The 13835-nt window shown below is 32.8% G+C and overlaps 1 protein-coding gene across 1 annotated transcript in view; it reads right to left on the minus strand.

Moving 5' to 3' along the window:
• The window catches only part of LOC149798474 (gem-associated protein 5-like), a 374140-nt gene that overhangs the window by 62803 nt on the left and 297502 nt on the right, over window positions 1–13835 (minus strand). The window contains exon 21 of the mRNA XM_089963670.1: window positions 7978–8097. Coding sequence (XP_089819796.1) covers window positions 7978–8097 — 120 coding nt within the window. The remainder of the gene's footprint in view (window positions 1–7977; window positions 8098–13835) is intronic.

The following is a 13835-nucleotide window of genomic DNA, read 5'->3' on the forward strand; positions in this document are numbered from 1 at the left end:
ACAGTCATTGTCACATTTATTTTTCCTACAGTCTGTTTCTTTTGCTTTATTTGATAGATACAAAAAATAAAAAAGTTCTTTACAAATCTTTTCATACTGAGATTTTAACATTTGTAAAGAATTTGTGTTAAGCATCAGCTTTGTTCTTGTAATTGTACCCTTTTTTGCCATATATATATATATATATATATATATATATATATATATATATATATATATATATATATGTATATGTATATATATATACACTTATGAGAGAGAGAGAATAATTATCCTGTTGTTTATCAAAAAAGGCTTTTTTCAAAGGACTGCACACACCTACACTTGACTGGAGGTAAAATAACTAACATCATGTCAGAACTAAATTTTTGCTACTAACAGCCAGCTAGATGTATTGATTTCTTTAAGTGTTTGCAGGAATGTATCGAAGACTATTCAAGCTTCAGGTTTCAACCAGGGATGCCACATGATTACTATTACTCTTTCTAATGTAATTAGTAGTTGGCATAAGGGCTAATCACATGACTGGCTGCCACTTTAAATGACTGGTTCTCACTTCAAGATATCTTTACCCTCTTTCCTGACCACTTCTATTAGTGTCCAATGACCCAACTGTTCTGAGAAAATATGTCTGTGATCTTCAATATCCCAAAGAGAGATGATAATTACACCATGCAGTTGCACTTTCTGACATCATGCTAATTACGAAAATATATATATATATATATATATATATATATATATATATATATATATATATATATATATATATGTGTGTATACTGTTTGTATACTGTTTATATACACATGTCTAATGTATAGCATGAACAGAGTATCAACACCAAGTACTCACCTGCAAATCTCATCACATACATGTACATTGAATCCACAATACAAGTAATTCCATCGAAAATATGCACACACAGAGATTTAAAATATTCAATAATTTTGTCACAGGTGATATAGGTCTGAACTTAGTGGATAAACATAGCACAATCATGTAATGAATGATGAAGCACTTTAGTTTTCAGTACGACCCAAGTCGGTAAAAGATAGTTCGCATTTTAAGCCACTGTTGGTAGCGTTCATAAGCATAAACTTTCGTGGCACAGTAAATGTATTCCAGTCATGTTGCAAAATGAAACAATCCATCAGATTCCATTGCTTTTATTTAAGTTTGGTACTGACTTCCTTTAAAGAAAAGTTGAAGACTGTAGTTGGCTTTCTTTGATGAAAGGTGCATGCAACATTGAAGTCACCGCTAAAGGACACCTTTAGAGAACCAAACAAATGCCTGTTTCTTATTGTGGCGGCAACATCAAATAAGTGTATTGCATGATTGAGACCGATTTTTTTCCACTTTCTTAATGCGTTTTCATAACAGTAGGTGCTTCAAACATAATCTGTTTTCTTTGAAATTTCAGAAAACTATTTTATCTTGGTACATTTTTAAAAAAGGAATTTGCCGTCATTTGTTTAATAGCAGTTATTGTTCCTTCCTGCCTACTGAATAGACCAACAAGTAAGATGGATTAATTTTTTGTTTTTTTACACTTGTGGTAGCAAAGTCATGCTGCCTTTCATGCACATGTCAGAAATTTAACAAAGGGTCAACGTATGATCGAGATGCAGGTGTTCTGGTCTGATGACAAGGATTAGTACAGAAAATGTGAGTGTTCTGAAGGATTTGATTCTGAGTGAAAAGAAGAGGAATTTGCTTACCATCCACATACAAATGTCAGTCTATGTAAATATATTAATTACAAGCGAGTGGCCAAAAAGCCGACGAAAGATTGGTTAAAAGATAATGCCTCATCTGGATGATATCTGCTACCAGAAATGTCAACAACCAAAAAATCAGATAACTCACAACATACAGTACTCATGCTTGATGTCAACATAAGCGGATTATGATATAACAATGCACTGTTAAGATAGTTTGTCAATATGGAGAAAGAAATTGTTTATGTAACAATCAATAAATTTCAGTGCATTTTATATCAAGTTTATGGCTTCATTTCATGGGGTCTCTGAATTTCTCCATTCCAAACCAGTGGTTGTATATAAAAGTTTAAACAGCCAACAATGTCGTCAATAAAAATAAAAATCGCCAGATGGTATATTTTGCTGCCAATATGGAAAATAAAATCACAGTCTGTGACATTGGTGAAGCCCATAGCGATCCCAGAATAAACTTTTTGCACATTATTTTTCATACTTTTAAGAAGAAAAAACTATTTTTTTTGTGTATGAGAACAATACATATAAAATTTCAGGAGCCACGCCATGATTGTCCTGTATTATTCATGTGCAACCTCTTCCCCAAAATGATAATAAACTTTTTACCATTTTTTTTCGTACTTTTAAGAAAGATTTTTTTTTTGTGTACAAGAAAAATACATGTATATATGTGTTGTATCCAAATTTGTGTTATAACAGCGTGCTATAGCAGGGTCACAATGTATCAACTTACTGAATATTGAACATTATTCCAATGACTAGCCTCCTATCAGTTGAATGGGATCCTTCACATGCAGTGTAGGATTTATAGGTTACTGCATTTGTATGGGAAAATATGAACAAGTTTTGGGATGGAATACTGCAAGAACTTGTGAGTGCAGTATATCCTTTCGACAAAACGAGTTCATATTTTCCCATATAAATGAAGTAACCTTTTTATTATATGCTCATTTTTTTATTCTACCTAAGGTTTAATTATATAAACAAAATACACTGCAAGAAACAACATAAATGAATGAATGCTGTATTCCAAACTAAATACACAAGCACAGATTTGTCATTACACAATGACAGCATTATTAATGCACACATAACTCCACCCAGATAAATTTGAATTTAGTCACGCACTCGACATAACTTTCGAAAGAAAATGGCATGTCTAGTTAAAATTGAAATTTGCCATCATATTGTGAATGAATGCACATTGCAACAACTTTTCCATTTGATCTGGAATGAATATATTTTGGTATTTTGTTTCGATTCAACGAAAATTTGTGATTTTGGACTGGATTCATCTGTGCAAATTATACATGAAATACATCGGATTGAAGTGGCGCGAGAGAAGCGTGTTTATGTCTGCAAATGTGTTTTTGTTTCTGTCACTGAATGTTTGAAATCATAATGTGGGAAAAATATGAAGTCTTTCAATTGCAATTATCAAAAAGATGCTATGGAATTTAATGCTTATTTCATTTTGAGTGCAGTAAGGAGGATGCAATTGCACTTATCATCAAAATTACAGCACAATTTCAAAATGTGTAATCCACATTGAAAACCTATGACATGACTCACGTAATTCGAATTTGCAGAATTATGAAAAAACATTTTGAGGAAATTCATGATGTAAAACTGTAAGTATATTTTATTTTGCCATTCTTATCACCAGCTAAAGAAGACAGTATATGCCTTGTCACTTGTATGTTATTTGTAAGGACCTATAATCTTCTGTCTTTTATATAATGTAGCTAGCCTAAATCTGTAACATTGTATCAACGCGGAATGTGCCAAAACAGCTTGGTTTTTTTGCAGTCCACGAAACATGTTTTAGTTTATTCAGAAACAAATTTAAACAACCACAACGTAAAGAGCATCTTACGCGAGTGTATATGATTTGTTTACAAATCAAAAGTTCGTCTGCGTCATTGTTTGTTTACAACAGAAAGTAGTTCCTTTATTCATGTGAATGCTATAAGTGTATGGTCGCGCGCATTCAGTATCGGGGAATATTGAACGATTCTGACAATGTAAAGTTAACGGGGAAAAAAATGAGCATATAATAAATTAGGAAACATTCCACTTAAATCATTGCCAAGTCTGACACTTGTTGGAAGAAGAAAATGACAAGAACATTACAGATATGAAACCAATGAAATGAATCTAATATGGATTTAACATACATGTCCAGAACATGCAATTTCCTAACACATCAAGAGACTTAGTATTATTCTACAGCAGACTAATGGAATGGTATTCACTGCCCCTTTTGTTCCTTGCCTATTATTGCTCTTTGCTGACCACTCCTTCGCTCATCAAGTTGTGTCCTTTTGCCATTTATTTAATGCCCCTTTCCTGTCTGCCCCTCAGACTGTATCCCTTAGCAGCTAACGTCCCCACTCCAAAGAATCATTTATTTTTTCTGTTTAGTGCTTCAGAAACTTTTATCACTGAGTTCTTACAAATTTAAATTAATTATAGAGTTCTTACAAATTTAAATTAATTATATGCAGTCTATTATTATACGGATTCTGAAAGTTCAAGCAAGCAATGCTTGTCTTCTTGAAATAACTGTAGCCAAGTTTCAATCCACTGAAAGCTTGAACAAATGTAACATGTAATAATACAGTACTTCATGCATATGATCTACTGATTGTTTACAATGTTAACATTATGTTTGTTTACTTAAGGATCATCATTATGTGCCTATATGCCATTGCAGTTGGCTTTGATATTAAAACAGAAACAGCATGAAGTACAAGTGACATGTGGCTGTTAAGATACCAGAGTGAAAAGGATTCCATGTCAAGAGTGATAAGCTTTTGCAGACAGCAAGTAAGTTGATAAAATTTATGCCTCAAGTTTGTTGTTTTATATTATAATGATCAGCCCATGCACTTTCATCCAGAAATTTAAGTACTTTTCAAGAACAAAAATTATTAGGAAGTACTATAATTAATTGTCTAAATATAGGAAGAATTTAATTATGATGTGTAGTGTCCACAAACCTAAGACTTAACTATTTAATTCTTCAACAACTTTATTTAAACTAGGCATAAGTGAAGACCTTGAAGCCAAGAGGGCTTGGGGGTAAGATGTGGCTGGATGGGTGCAATCATCTCATCCACATCAATCTGGGAGTTAGCTGCCTTCTTTGCCTGTTTTTAATTCCTTTTCAAGCTGTTCACAGTTGCACAAAAAAATGCTCAATTTCCTTTTGGCAAGCACAACACAGATCTTTGCTTATTGCTCGGTCCCCCTATATACATATGTAGGGCATTGGAGAATAATATTTTTAAAAAATCTTCCAATTACAGAGTACCTGAACAATCTTTTCTTATCAGCCTTAACAGCCCAGTTGACACAGCATCCATTCATACAGACACCGAGTTTGTTATAATCCAGAATGAGGATGAGTTCTAATGTACAAAAGATCACATTAGCGACCCAGCCAGGAAAGTATTACTGAACTGACCAAACATTTCAAACCATCCCCACTTTTACTGTTTTATGTCTTTGTTCATTCTCATTTACCCTTTCTTTCTCTCCTTAGTGAAATAAATAATTTGAAATAAAACTCTTTATTTTTGTTTCTCAATATTTCTGGATCTGAAGGAAATATTCATTTGAGCTATATATATATATATATATATATATATATATATATATATATATATATATATATATATATATATATATGTATGTGTATGTGTGTGTTTCAATATGTTTCAATTTTCGCAGTGATACCTGCCAAAAACTGGGACTTTATCTCATGCAGTCCAAATTAAAACTATCTGAATGTAGCTGGTGATTTTATTGTATTTTTAAGTCAGAGTTTTGTGCACCTATTTAAATTTGACATGTGAACCATAAAAAATTCCTCAGAAATAAGTGAAATCTGATATTTTTGGCAGTCATTGTTCTGACAAAACCAACTTTACTATACCTAAATTCATATGGAAACTGAAGTACGTTAATATGTCTTTCTCCATATGAAATCTGAGGAAATCTGACCAGATAAACATTATTAATTCCATTTCAAACATTTGGTACACATTTTTGCTGTCTAAACCCAGGAACTAATGCATATTTTTGTATTCAAATGGTGTGATAATCACATTGGGACAGATACCTACAGCATCTGGTACATAATGAATGTTTAAACGTAATTGATTTACACCAAAATAAGCATTCCTTGATTCTTTGTTAAATAACTTATGATCCCATAGGTTAAATGTCAGGACTTGCTTTTTCTTTACAAATTGAACTGTTTAACAAATAAAAACCTATGGAATGGAAGCAGGGATCTTACATATAGCACTTCCCTTCTGTATCATGGCTCATTCTTGAACAGCACCTTGCTTTTCTCATACTTTGACATGTAGGCTTTCATGTCATAATTATCATCTGATAGGACCGTGCGTAATGAGGGGTCCCATGTGGCCAAGTGATCTAAAGCACTTGCCTTTATCGACTATCACCCCACCTCTATCGATGTGGGTTTGAGTCACAGGCTTGGCCTATTTGTGCATATGAGAAAGCTGCAAGTAGCTTCCCATGGGTTGTCAGTTCTTCCCAAACTTTACCCAGGTTCAACTCCACCAGTTATGCTGACTGCCATGTATAGCCTATCATGTGCTGAAAAATGGCATTAAAACCCATAACAGCAGCAAAAGCAACATGCTTGATGACACGCCCAGTGCATAGTTTTAAAAAATTCAAGCAAATATTTACTTAAGATATCTTCGCCGGACAATAAGCAAACCACCTATTTTTTTTTAACAGGATGTCCCCCAGGTCTTATTATGGGAAAAGTACTGCGAGATAATAATCATGTAAAAATAAACCAGATATTCAACAAACCTTAACACTGCAACTGAAGCACAAGGTCTGGGTAATGGATAGCAGGTTATTTTCGCAATGCTCAAATTGAGTTCTTCTGATCTTATGATGTTCTGGTTGTGTTTTAAAATGCTACCTGCTGGATATCAGTTTTTATAATTTATTTAATGTTATTATTTACTTTTTGAACAAATTGTCATGGAAGTTTTAATGTCTGAATACGACTGATTGACTGCAAATGTAAATAAAAATAAAACCAGCAAGAATAACTTGTTATACAGCAAGTTTCACCAGTTCTTGTGTACTCAAATCAAAATAACTTTTTAAGTCTAAAATGTTCATTAGTAACAGTAGGTGTGCATGGACTAGTTCTTCAAACACATTTTTACAACTTAGTATCTTAAGAAATTTTTGCTGCAGAAACCAAAGTTAGGAAGTTGGAAAGTCAGGGGCAATAATTAATATAAATTATGTTGTGGAATGATGGAGTTTCAAAGATTTGTCAATATAAATCAGTGTTCCAAATTTGGTTGAAATCATACAATCCTTTGTAAAGGAATGTACCAAAAAGCAAAGTCAGGCACAAAGGCAGTCAGAGAGCATAACTCCAGCAAATAATGTCAGAAAATAGAACAAAGAACTCATTCAAGGTCAATTCTGTAAAAAGACGCATGCCAAATCTGGTTGAATTCAACAAATTCAAATACCTTGGTGCAGTTATGCTCTGGAAGTGAAAACACATGATGTCAGGCTATCAGGGGCCATAACTCTTCAAATGTATGACTTAGAAGTTTCGAATTCAAACTTATCAGACAACACATTAGGTTTAAAGCTGGAAGACAAAATAAGTGAAGACACCTTATACCGAGGAATGTTCCAACGAAAATGTGTCCTAATAGTCCAATAAAACAAAAAATATTATATATAATGATGTCAAATCACATTATAATTAGTTCTTTTTGTCAAGAACGAAACTTGAGTGAAAGAATTTGAGTCAAATTTATTAAATTAAAAGAATTTAGTGGAATCTATGACCATACTTGCATTTTAAGAGAATCCAGAGTATAGCGAGGCATTTTATAGTGAAGAACCAATGCAGAAATGTGTTCATGAAACACAGATGTCCCACAACAGTGCCTATAAACTGACTGCATGCAACACCTGATCATGGTGTGACAGACAGACGAAAGGATACATGACTCACCAAATATTTTTCTTACTGCCACAAAAATGTTATGTAGTCACATGGCTCATTGAATACATAGACCTACAAATATGTTTTGCATTTAGTATTATAAATGAAAGGAAGTGATCCTTGTGCATTTTTTCACTATATCCAGTCAACATGAAAAACAATAACATTTTTCCCATTCATTCCAAATGATTCAATCACTTAACATACCATTTGGCTGCTTGTTCATAGTTCCCATCTTTGGTCAGCTGTTTGGCCCAAAGAGTGTACAACTCCTCCAAGGCTGGATCCAGGGGAGATAACCTCACCTTGGCCAAAGCAATAGCTTCTCTGTAATAATAAATCATCCCAGTTTGGAATATTCATGTAAAAGCAGCACTAAAATAAGGAATATATAGTTTTTCTGTTGTAACAGTAAAATTATTGCAATTAATACCAAAAGAGATAAAGTTATCAACTTTCAAATCTCTTAATTTATCCAAAAATATTGCAATGTGATGCTACTTACTACTGATGATAATGCCTCTAATACACAATGGTTTTATCATGATAATGTTTCTAATACACAATAGTTTTATCATAGGAATACTCCAGTTTTATAAGAATTTTGAAACCTATATCTTGTAGATTTTACATATCAATATGAATGACTCATTCAAAAGTATAAAATCTAATTTTCACATGAAAAGATCTCTAAAATGCAACAAAGATGAATACAATCAACTAGGCATGCCAGTTTCTTAACCTACATTTATCAAAATGTTTATTCTTTTGTTATCATTCATGTCTTTACCATCTGCTATTTGCAGGCACAATAATATAGTCAAGTTCTATTAACGATGATACATGGGCTAGACATTTCCTGATAGCAAACATATATATTTTCTCTGACAGACTGACAATTACGGCCTGATTGACCATGATGAGTTTTCTATAGACAATTCAATCTAAATCATTCCTAGCTAATTCAATTTGTGTCAGGCCCATACTAAGTAGAAATGCCAAATTTATTGAATTATCTTACTGTTTTGCCTTATCACTCTTTTATCTTACTGTTTTGTCTTATCATTTTTTTAATTTGATATTAAATATTAAATAAGCTATGCATAAACACAACGTGCCATTTTGTTATACAAAAAATGTCTCTATATACAAGTAAATTACTTACTGTGTATTTTTCTTTTAAAGGCAAACTCATCTTATGAAAATCTTGTAAAATGTTGTTTGTGAACTGAATGGTTTGCTGTTTTACTTTTTACATATTTGCAGTTGAAAATTGTATCTCATTTTAGACTGGATCCCTCTCCTTTCAGATAGAAAGGCTGGAGTACATACATTATTTTAAATTAAGGAAGATATTCATTTTCTTTGCTTCATGTTGGAAGCAGCATGTCAGTCTACTATGTAAATAAATTTCAATACTGTTCACACCATTTTTAAATTACAAGAAGACCACTGTAAATGGTAGATTCAATGCAAATAGTAATCATTGTTGGCACCAGCAGATATTATTAAAACTTTAGATTTATGTATGTGTGCATATATGAATGTATGAGTACATGATGCCAACTAAAATGTAAATGAAGAATTGCTAAAAAGCTCAAGGATGATAAACTCTTTCAGATGAGTGTAAACATGAAGTACAAGTCTTAGAAGATTAAATACAAAATGGAAAAGTGCTAAACTCTGTAAAATGCATACAGTATATTAGAAAAAAAGTAACACATGTAAATTCCTTAAAACATATATTGAAATTTAAATCACAAAGCTCAATAACCTGGACATATGTTCAGGTATGCAGTCAAATTCATCTTGCTTTGGGGAAACCATTATTTTCCTATCAGGCTAAACTTGGCCATGTTTTACCTTTAGACCCCCAACTCTATAATTTCTTTTAACCTAAGCAGAGGCCATTCACAAAGAAAGATCAAGGAACTTACTTTTTAGAATAAAGGTTACTGTGCAGACCAAATTTTCTTTGAGTAACAATAGCCTTGATCTTTTACCCCCAAATCAAAAGGCCTCTGCCTTACCTGTTCAAGGTATATGGTCTAATAATGAAGTTAGAATGGAAACACCATTTTTCTATGAGTCAAGGCAATACAGACCTTTAAACTGCCTGATCTACATATCAATAAGATTTTTTTGTATTTAAAGTGTAAACCGGTCACATAATCTGGTGAAGGCAATAAGCTTTTTTGTATTTAAAGTGTAAACCAGTCATATAATCTGGCGAAGGCAATAAGCATTTTTTTGTATTTAAAGTGTAAACCAGTCACAGAATCTGGTGAAGATATGTTGTTGAGAATTGACATTTTATGTGTAGAAGCAATTTTCCATTTTTCACAACCTTTGTCCTTTTGACAACTAAACCAAAACAGGCTTCTTCCTTACTCCAAATGTATGCCATCCACAAAGTTATATCTAGGTATGTGATGCACTAATAAAGCTACTGTGGAAAATAGTTTTTTTATTCTTTCAGTCAGTGATCCTGATCACTGAATGTTTGACCTCCAAATTGATAAGCTTCTTCTTTACCCCAAGAGTAAGCCATCAACGAAGATTGTGCAGTAATGTATTGTGCAGAAAACAGTTTTCTTCCTTTAGTCAGTGACTTTAAGATTTGACGTTTTGACCTGGAATCAACAGGCTTCATCCTTACCTCAAGTGCAAGTGGAAATATAAGGTAGATGGTGTAAACCAAAGTTATTGTGCAGAAAAGGTAACAGATGGATGGACAAATGAACAAACAATATATTTGCAGGTATACAAAAATACAAGAAACTTGAATACCGGAATCTTATTTGAGGATTTTAAAAAACCTGAATTAAAAAGTATATATTCATTATTATTTAGACGAAAATGCCTGAATTAAAAAGAATATATTCATTATCATTTAGACGAAAATGCCTGAATTAAAAAGTATATATTCATTATTATTTAGACGAAAATGCCTGAATTAAAAAGTATATATTCATTATTATTTAGACGAAAATGCCTGAATTAAAAAGTATATATTCATTATTATTTAGACGAAAATGCCTGAATTAAAAAGTATATATTCATTATTATTTAGACGAAAATGCCTGAATTAAAAAGTATATATTCATTATTATTTAGACGAAAATGCCTGAATTAAAAAGTATATATTCATTATTATTTAGACGAAAATGCCTGAATTAAAAAGTATATATTCATTATTATTTAGACGAAAATGCACCTAAATACTGCCAATACTCACTTATGAGATGAGCCAAACTGTGAAATGCACAACCATGATTTGCCAGTGCATAATGCACTGGAGGATCCGGGTCTGTGCAGTTTGTTAGGAGTAATCAGTAGAATAAAAACATAGACCTTGATCTGCAGGCACATTATGCTATGTCAGATCTGGGTCTTTGTTGCTTGCAGTTTAACTCGACCTTTAAACAATCATATACAGTTTTTCTAGTATAAAGTTTTTAGCTCGTACAGTGTGACCCTACTACAGCATGCTCCGTTATAACACTAATTTGGATATAACACAGTTGTGATGTGGCTCCTGAAATTTCATATACATGTATTTTTCTCTTACACAAAGAAAAATTATTTCTTAAAAGTACAAAAAAACCCCAAAAGGTTTATTATCATTTTGGGGAAGATATCGCATAAGAATAATACAAGATGATCGTGGCATGGCTCGTGAAATTTTAAATGTATTTTTCTCATACATGAAAAAGTTTTTTCTTCTTAAAAGTATGAAAAGTAACGTGCAAAAAGCTTATTCAGGGATCGCATAGGCTTCGCCAATGTCGCAAACTTAGATTGTTTTTCCTTACTGATGGCATAATATGCCATCTGGCAATTTATTGGTGACATTGTTGGTTGTTTAAACTTGTATATACAACCTTTGGTTTGGAGTGAAGAAATTCAGAGACCCCATGAAAGGCAGCCACAAACTTGATACAAAATGCACTGAAATTTATCTACTGTTACATAAACAAATTCTTTGTCCATATTGAGAAACCATCTAAACAGTGCACTGTTATATCACAATCCACTTATCTTGACATCTAGCATGAGTACTGTATGTTGTGAGATACCTGCTTTTTTGTTGTTGATATTTCTGGTAAAGGAGATCAACCGGACAAGGCATTATCTTGCAATCTATCTTTCGCTTGCTAGTAATTAATATATTTACACAGACTGACATCTGCATGTGAATGGTAAGTAAAATTCCTCCTCTTTTCATCCTGAATTAAATCCTTCAGAACACTCACATTTTCTGTAATAATCCCTGTCATCAGACCAGAACACCTGCATCTCTATTGTCCATTAACCCGTTGTTAAATGTCTGATGCATGCGTGGAAGGCAGCATCATGCTGCTACCACCAATGTAAAAAAACAAAAAAAACCATCTTACTTATTGGTTTTTTCAATAGACAAGGAGGAACAGTAACTAGAAAAGACCAAACGACAGCCAATTCCCCTTTCAAAATGTACCCAGATAAAATAGTTTGCTGAAATTTCAAAGGAAACAGATTACCTTTGAAGAACAGATTGTTATGAAAACAAACTCAGCAAATGGAGAAAATAAATCAGTGTCAATCATGCAGTACAATTATTTGATGTTGCTGCCACAATAAGAAAGGAGCATTTGTTTGGTTCTCCAGAGCTGCCCTTTAGTGGTGACTTCAATAACGCATGCACCCTTCATCAAAGAAAGCTGACTACAATCTTCAATAAAAACGTGTCAAAGGAAGTCAGTACCAAACTTAAATAAAAGTAATGGAATCTGATGGATTTTTTACATTTTCCAACATGACTGGAACATGTTAACTGTGCCGTGAAAGTTTCCTTTTTGCAGTGAAAAAGATTATGCTTACAAACGCTACCAACAGCGGCTTAAAACGCAAACTTTTACTGACTTGGGACATACTGAAAAGTAAATGTGTTTCATCATTCGTTACGTGAATTGTGCAATGTTTTTCCACTGAATTCAGACCAATATGACCTGTGACAAAATTACTGAATATTTTAAATGTGTGTGCATATTTTTGATGGAATCACTTGTATTGTGGATTCAATGTATATGATGAGATTCACCGGTGAGTACACGGTGTTGATACTCTTATTCATGCTATACAATAGACATGAATATATACACATTATTCATGTATATGTACCAATTTGTGGTTCTCTAAAAAAAGTAAACTATTATATATGACTTCTCTGTTTTCACTACATGTGTATTTCTCATTTAATATGCATCGATTTAAGATGATACACATATTTTAACACCCGCATTTATTACCTATCCCCCCACCATCAAATTTTTGGTGGTACATGCATCATTTTCTTCAGCTAACTGACCTGGTTGCTTATTACACAGTTCAGACTATAATATGGGTTCTATGGCTCCCAACCACAGTGTTATAGTGGGGTCACACTGTACTTGTATTTATGAAGATTTCAGATAAAAGTTAGATGTATCCAAGGATCGTAAATCATCAACTTTGACATCTTTCCCTCTCTAACATTTCCTCTATTTCCCTTAGCACATGGTTCTGACATATTAAATTTAGTGCCTGGGACTGGACTCATGTTGTTTATGCTTCACTGGTCAGCCTAACTGATGAAAAAGTCAATCATCCAACTCAAAGTTACCACCATGCAAGTAATTACTGTATAAATAATTGAAGTGCTGCATCTTTCGAATTCTTTTTAAATTTATGTTTGGTAATTTTACATAATTTCATTTATTTTTCTTTCATAGACTTCACACTAATACTAACATTTGAAAATGTTTGTGCTGTGCTGGCCAGCCTAATTGATGAAAAAGGAATTCTCCAATTCATATTTTCTAACTAGTTATTCCATAAATAGACTAAGATAAGAAATGTTTGTTTCTAATTCTCTTTAAACATTGACCCTGACAGTTTATTTGATTCACTTTCATTTCTTTGTTGTCCTTACTTTGGAAGCTTTCAGTAAGTTTCCAAAATCAGGCTGCTTGATGCCGACCAAATGGAATCAGCTCATACATTTTTCATTATTTTGCAGTCAATAAGATTTTTTACGCTTTGGT

This window comes from Sinohyriopsis cumingii, chromosome 6 (genome assembly GCF_028554795.1).
Source record: "Sinohyriopsis cumingii isolate HCF-2022 chromosome 6, ASM2855479v2, whole genome shotgun sequence".
NCBI lineage: Eukaryota > Metazoa > Mollusca > Bivalvia > Unionida > Unionidae > Sinohyriopsis > Sinohyriopsis cumingii.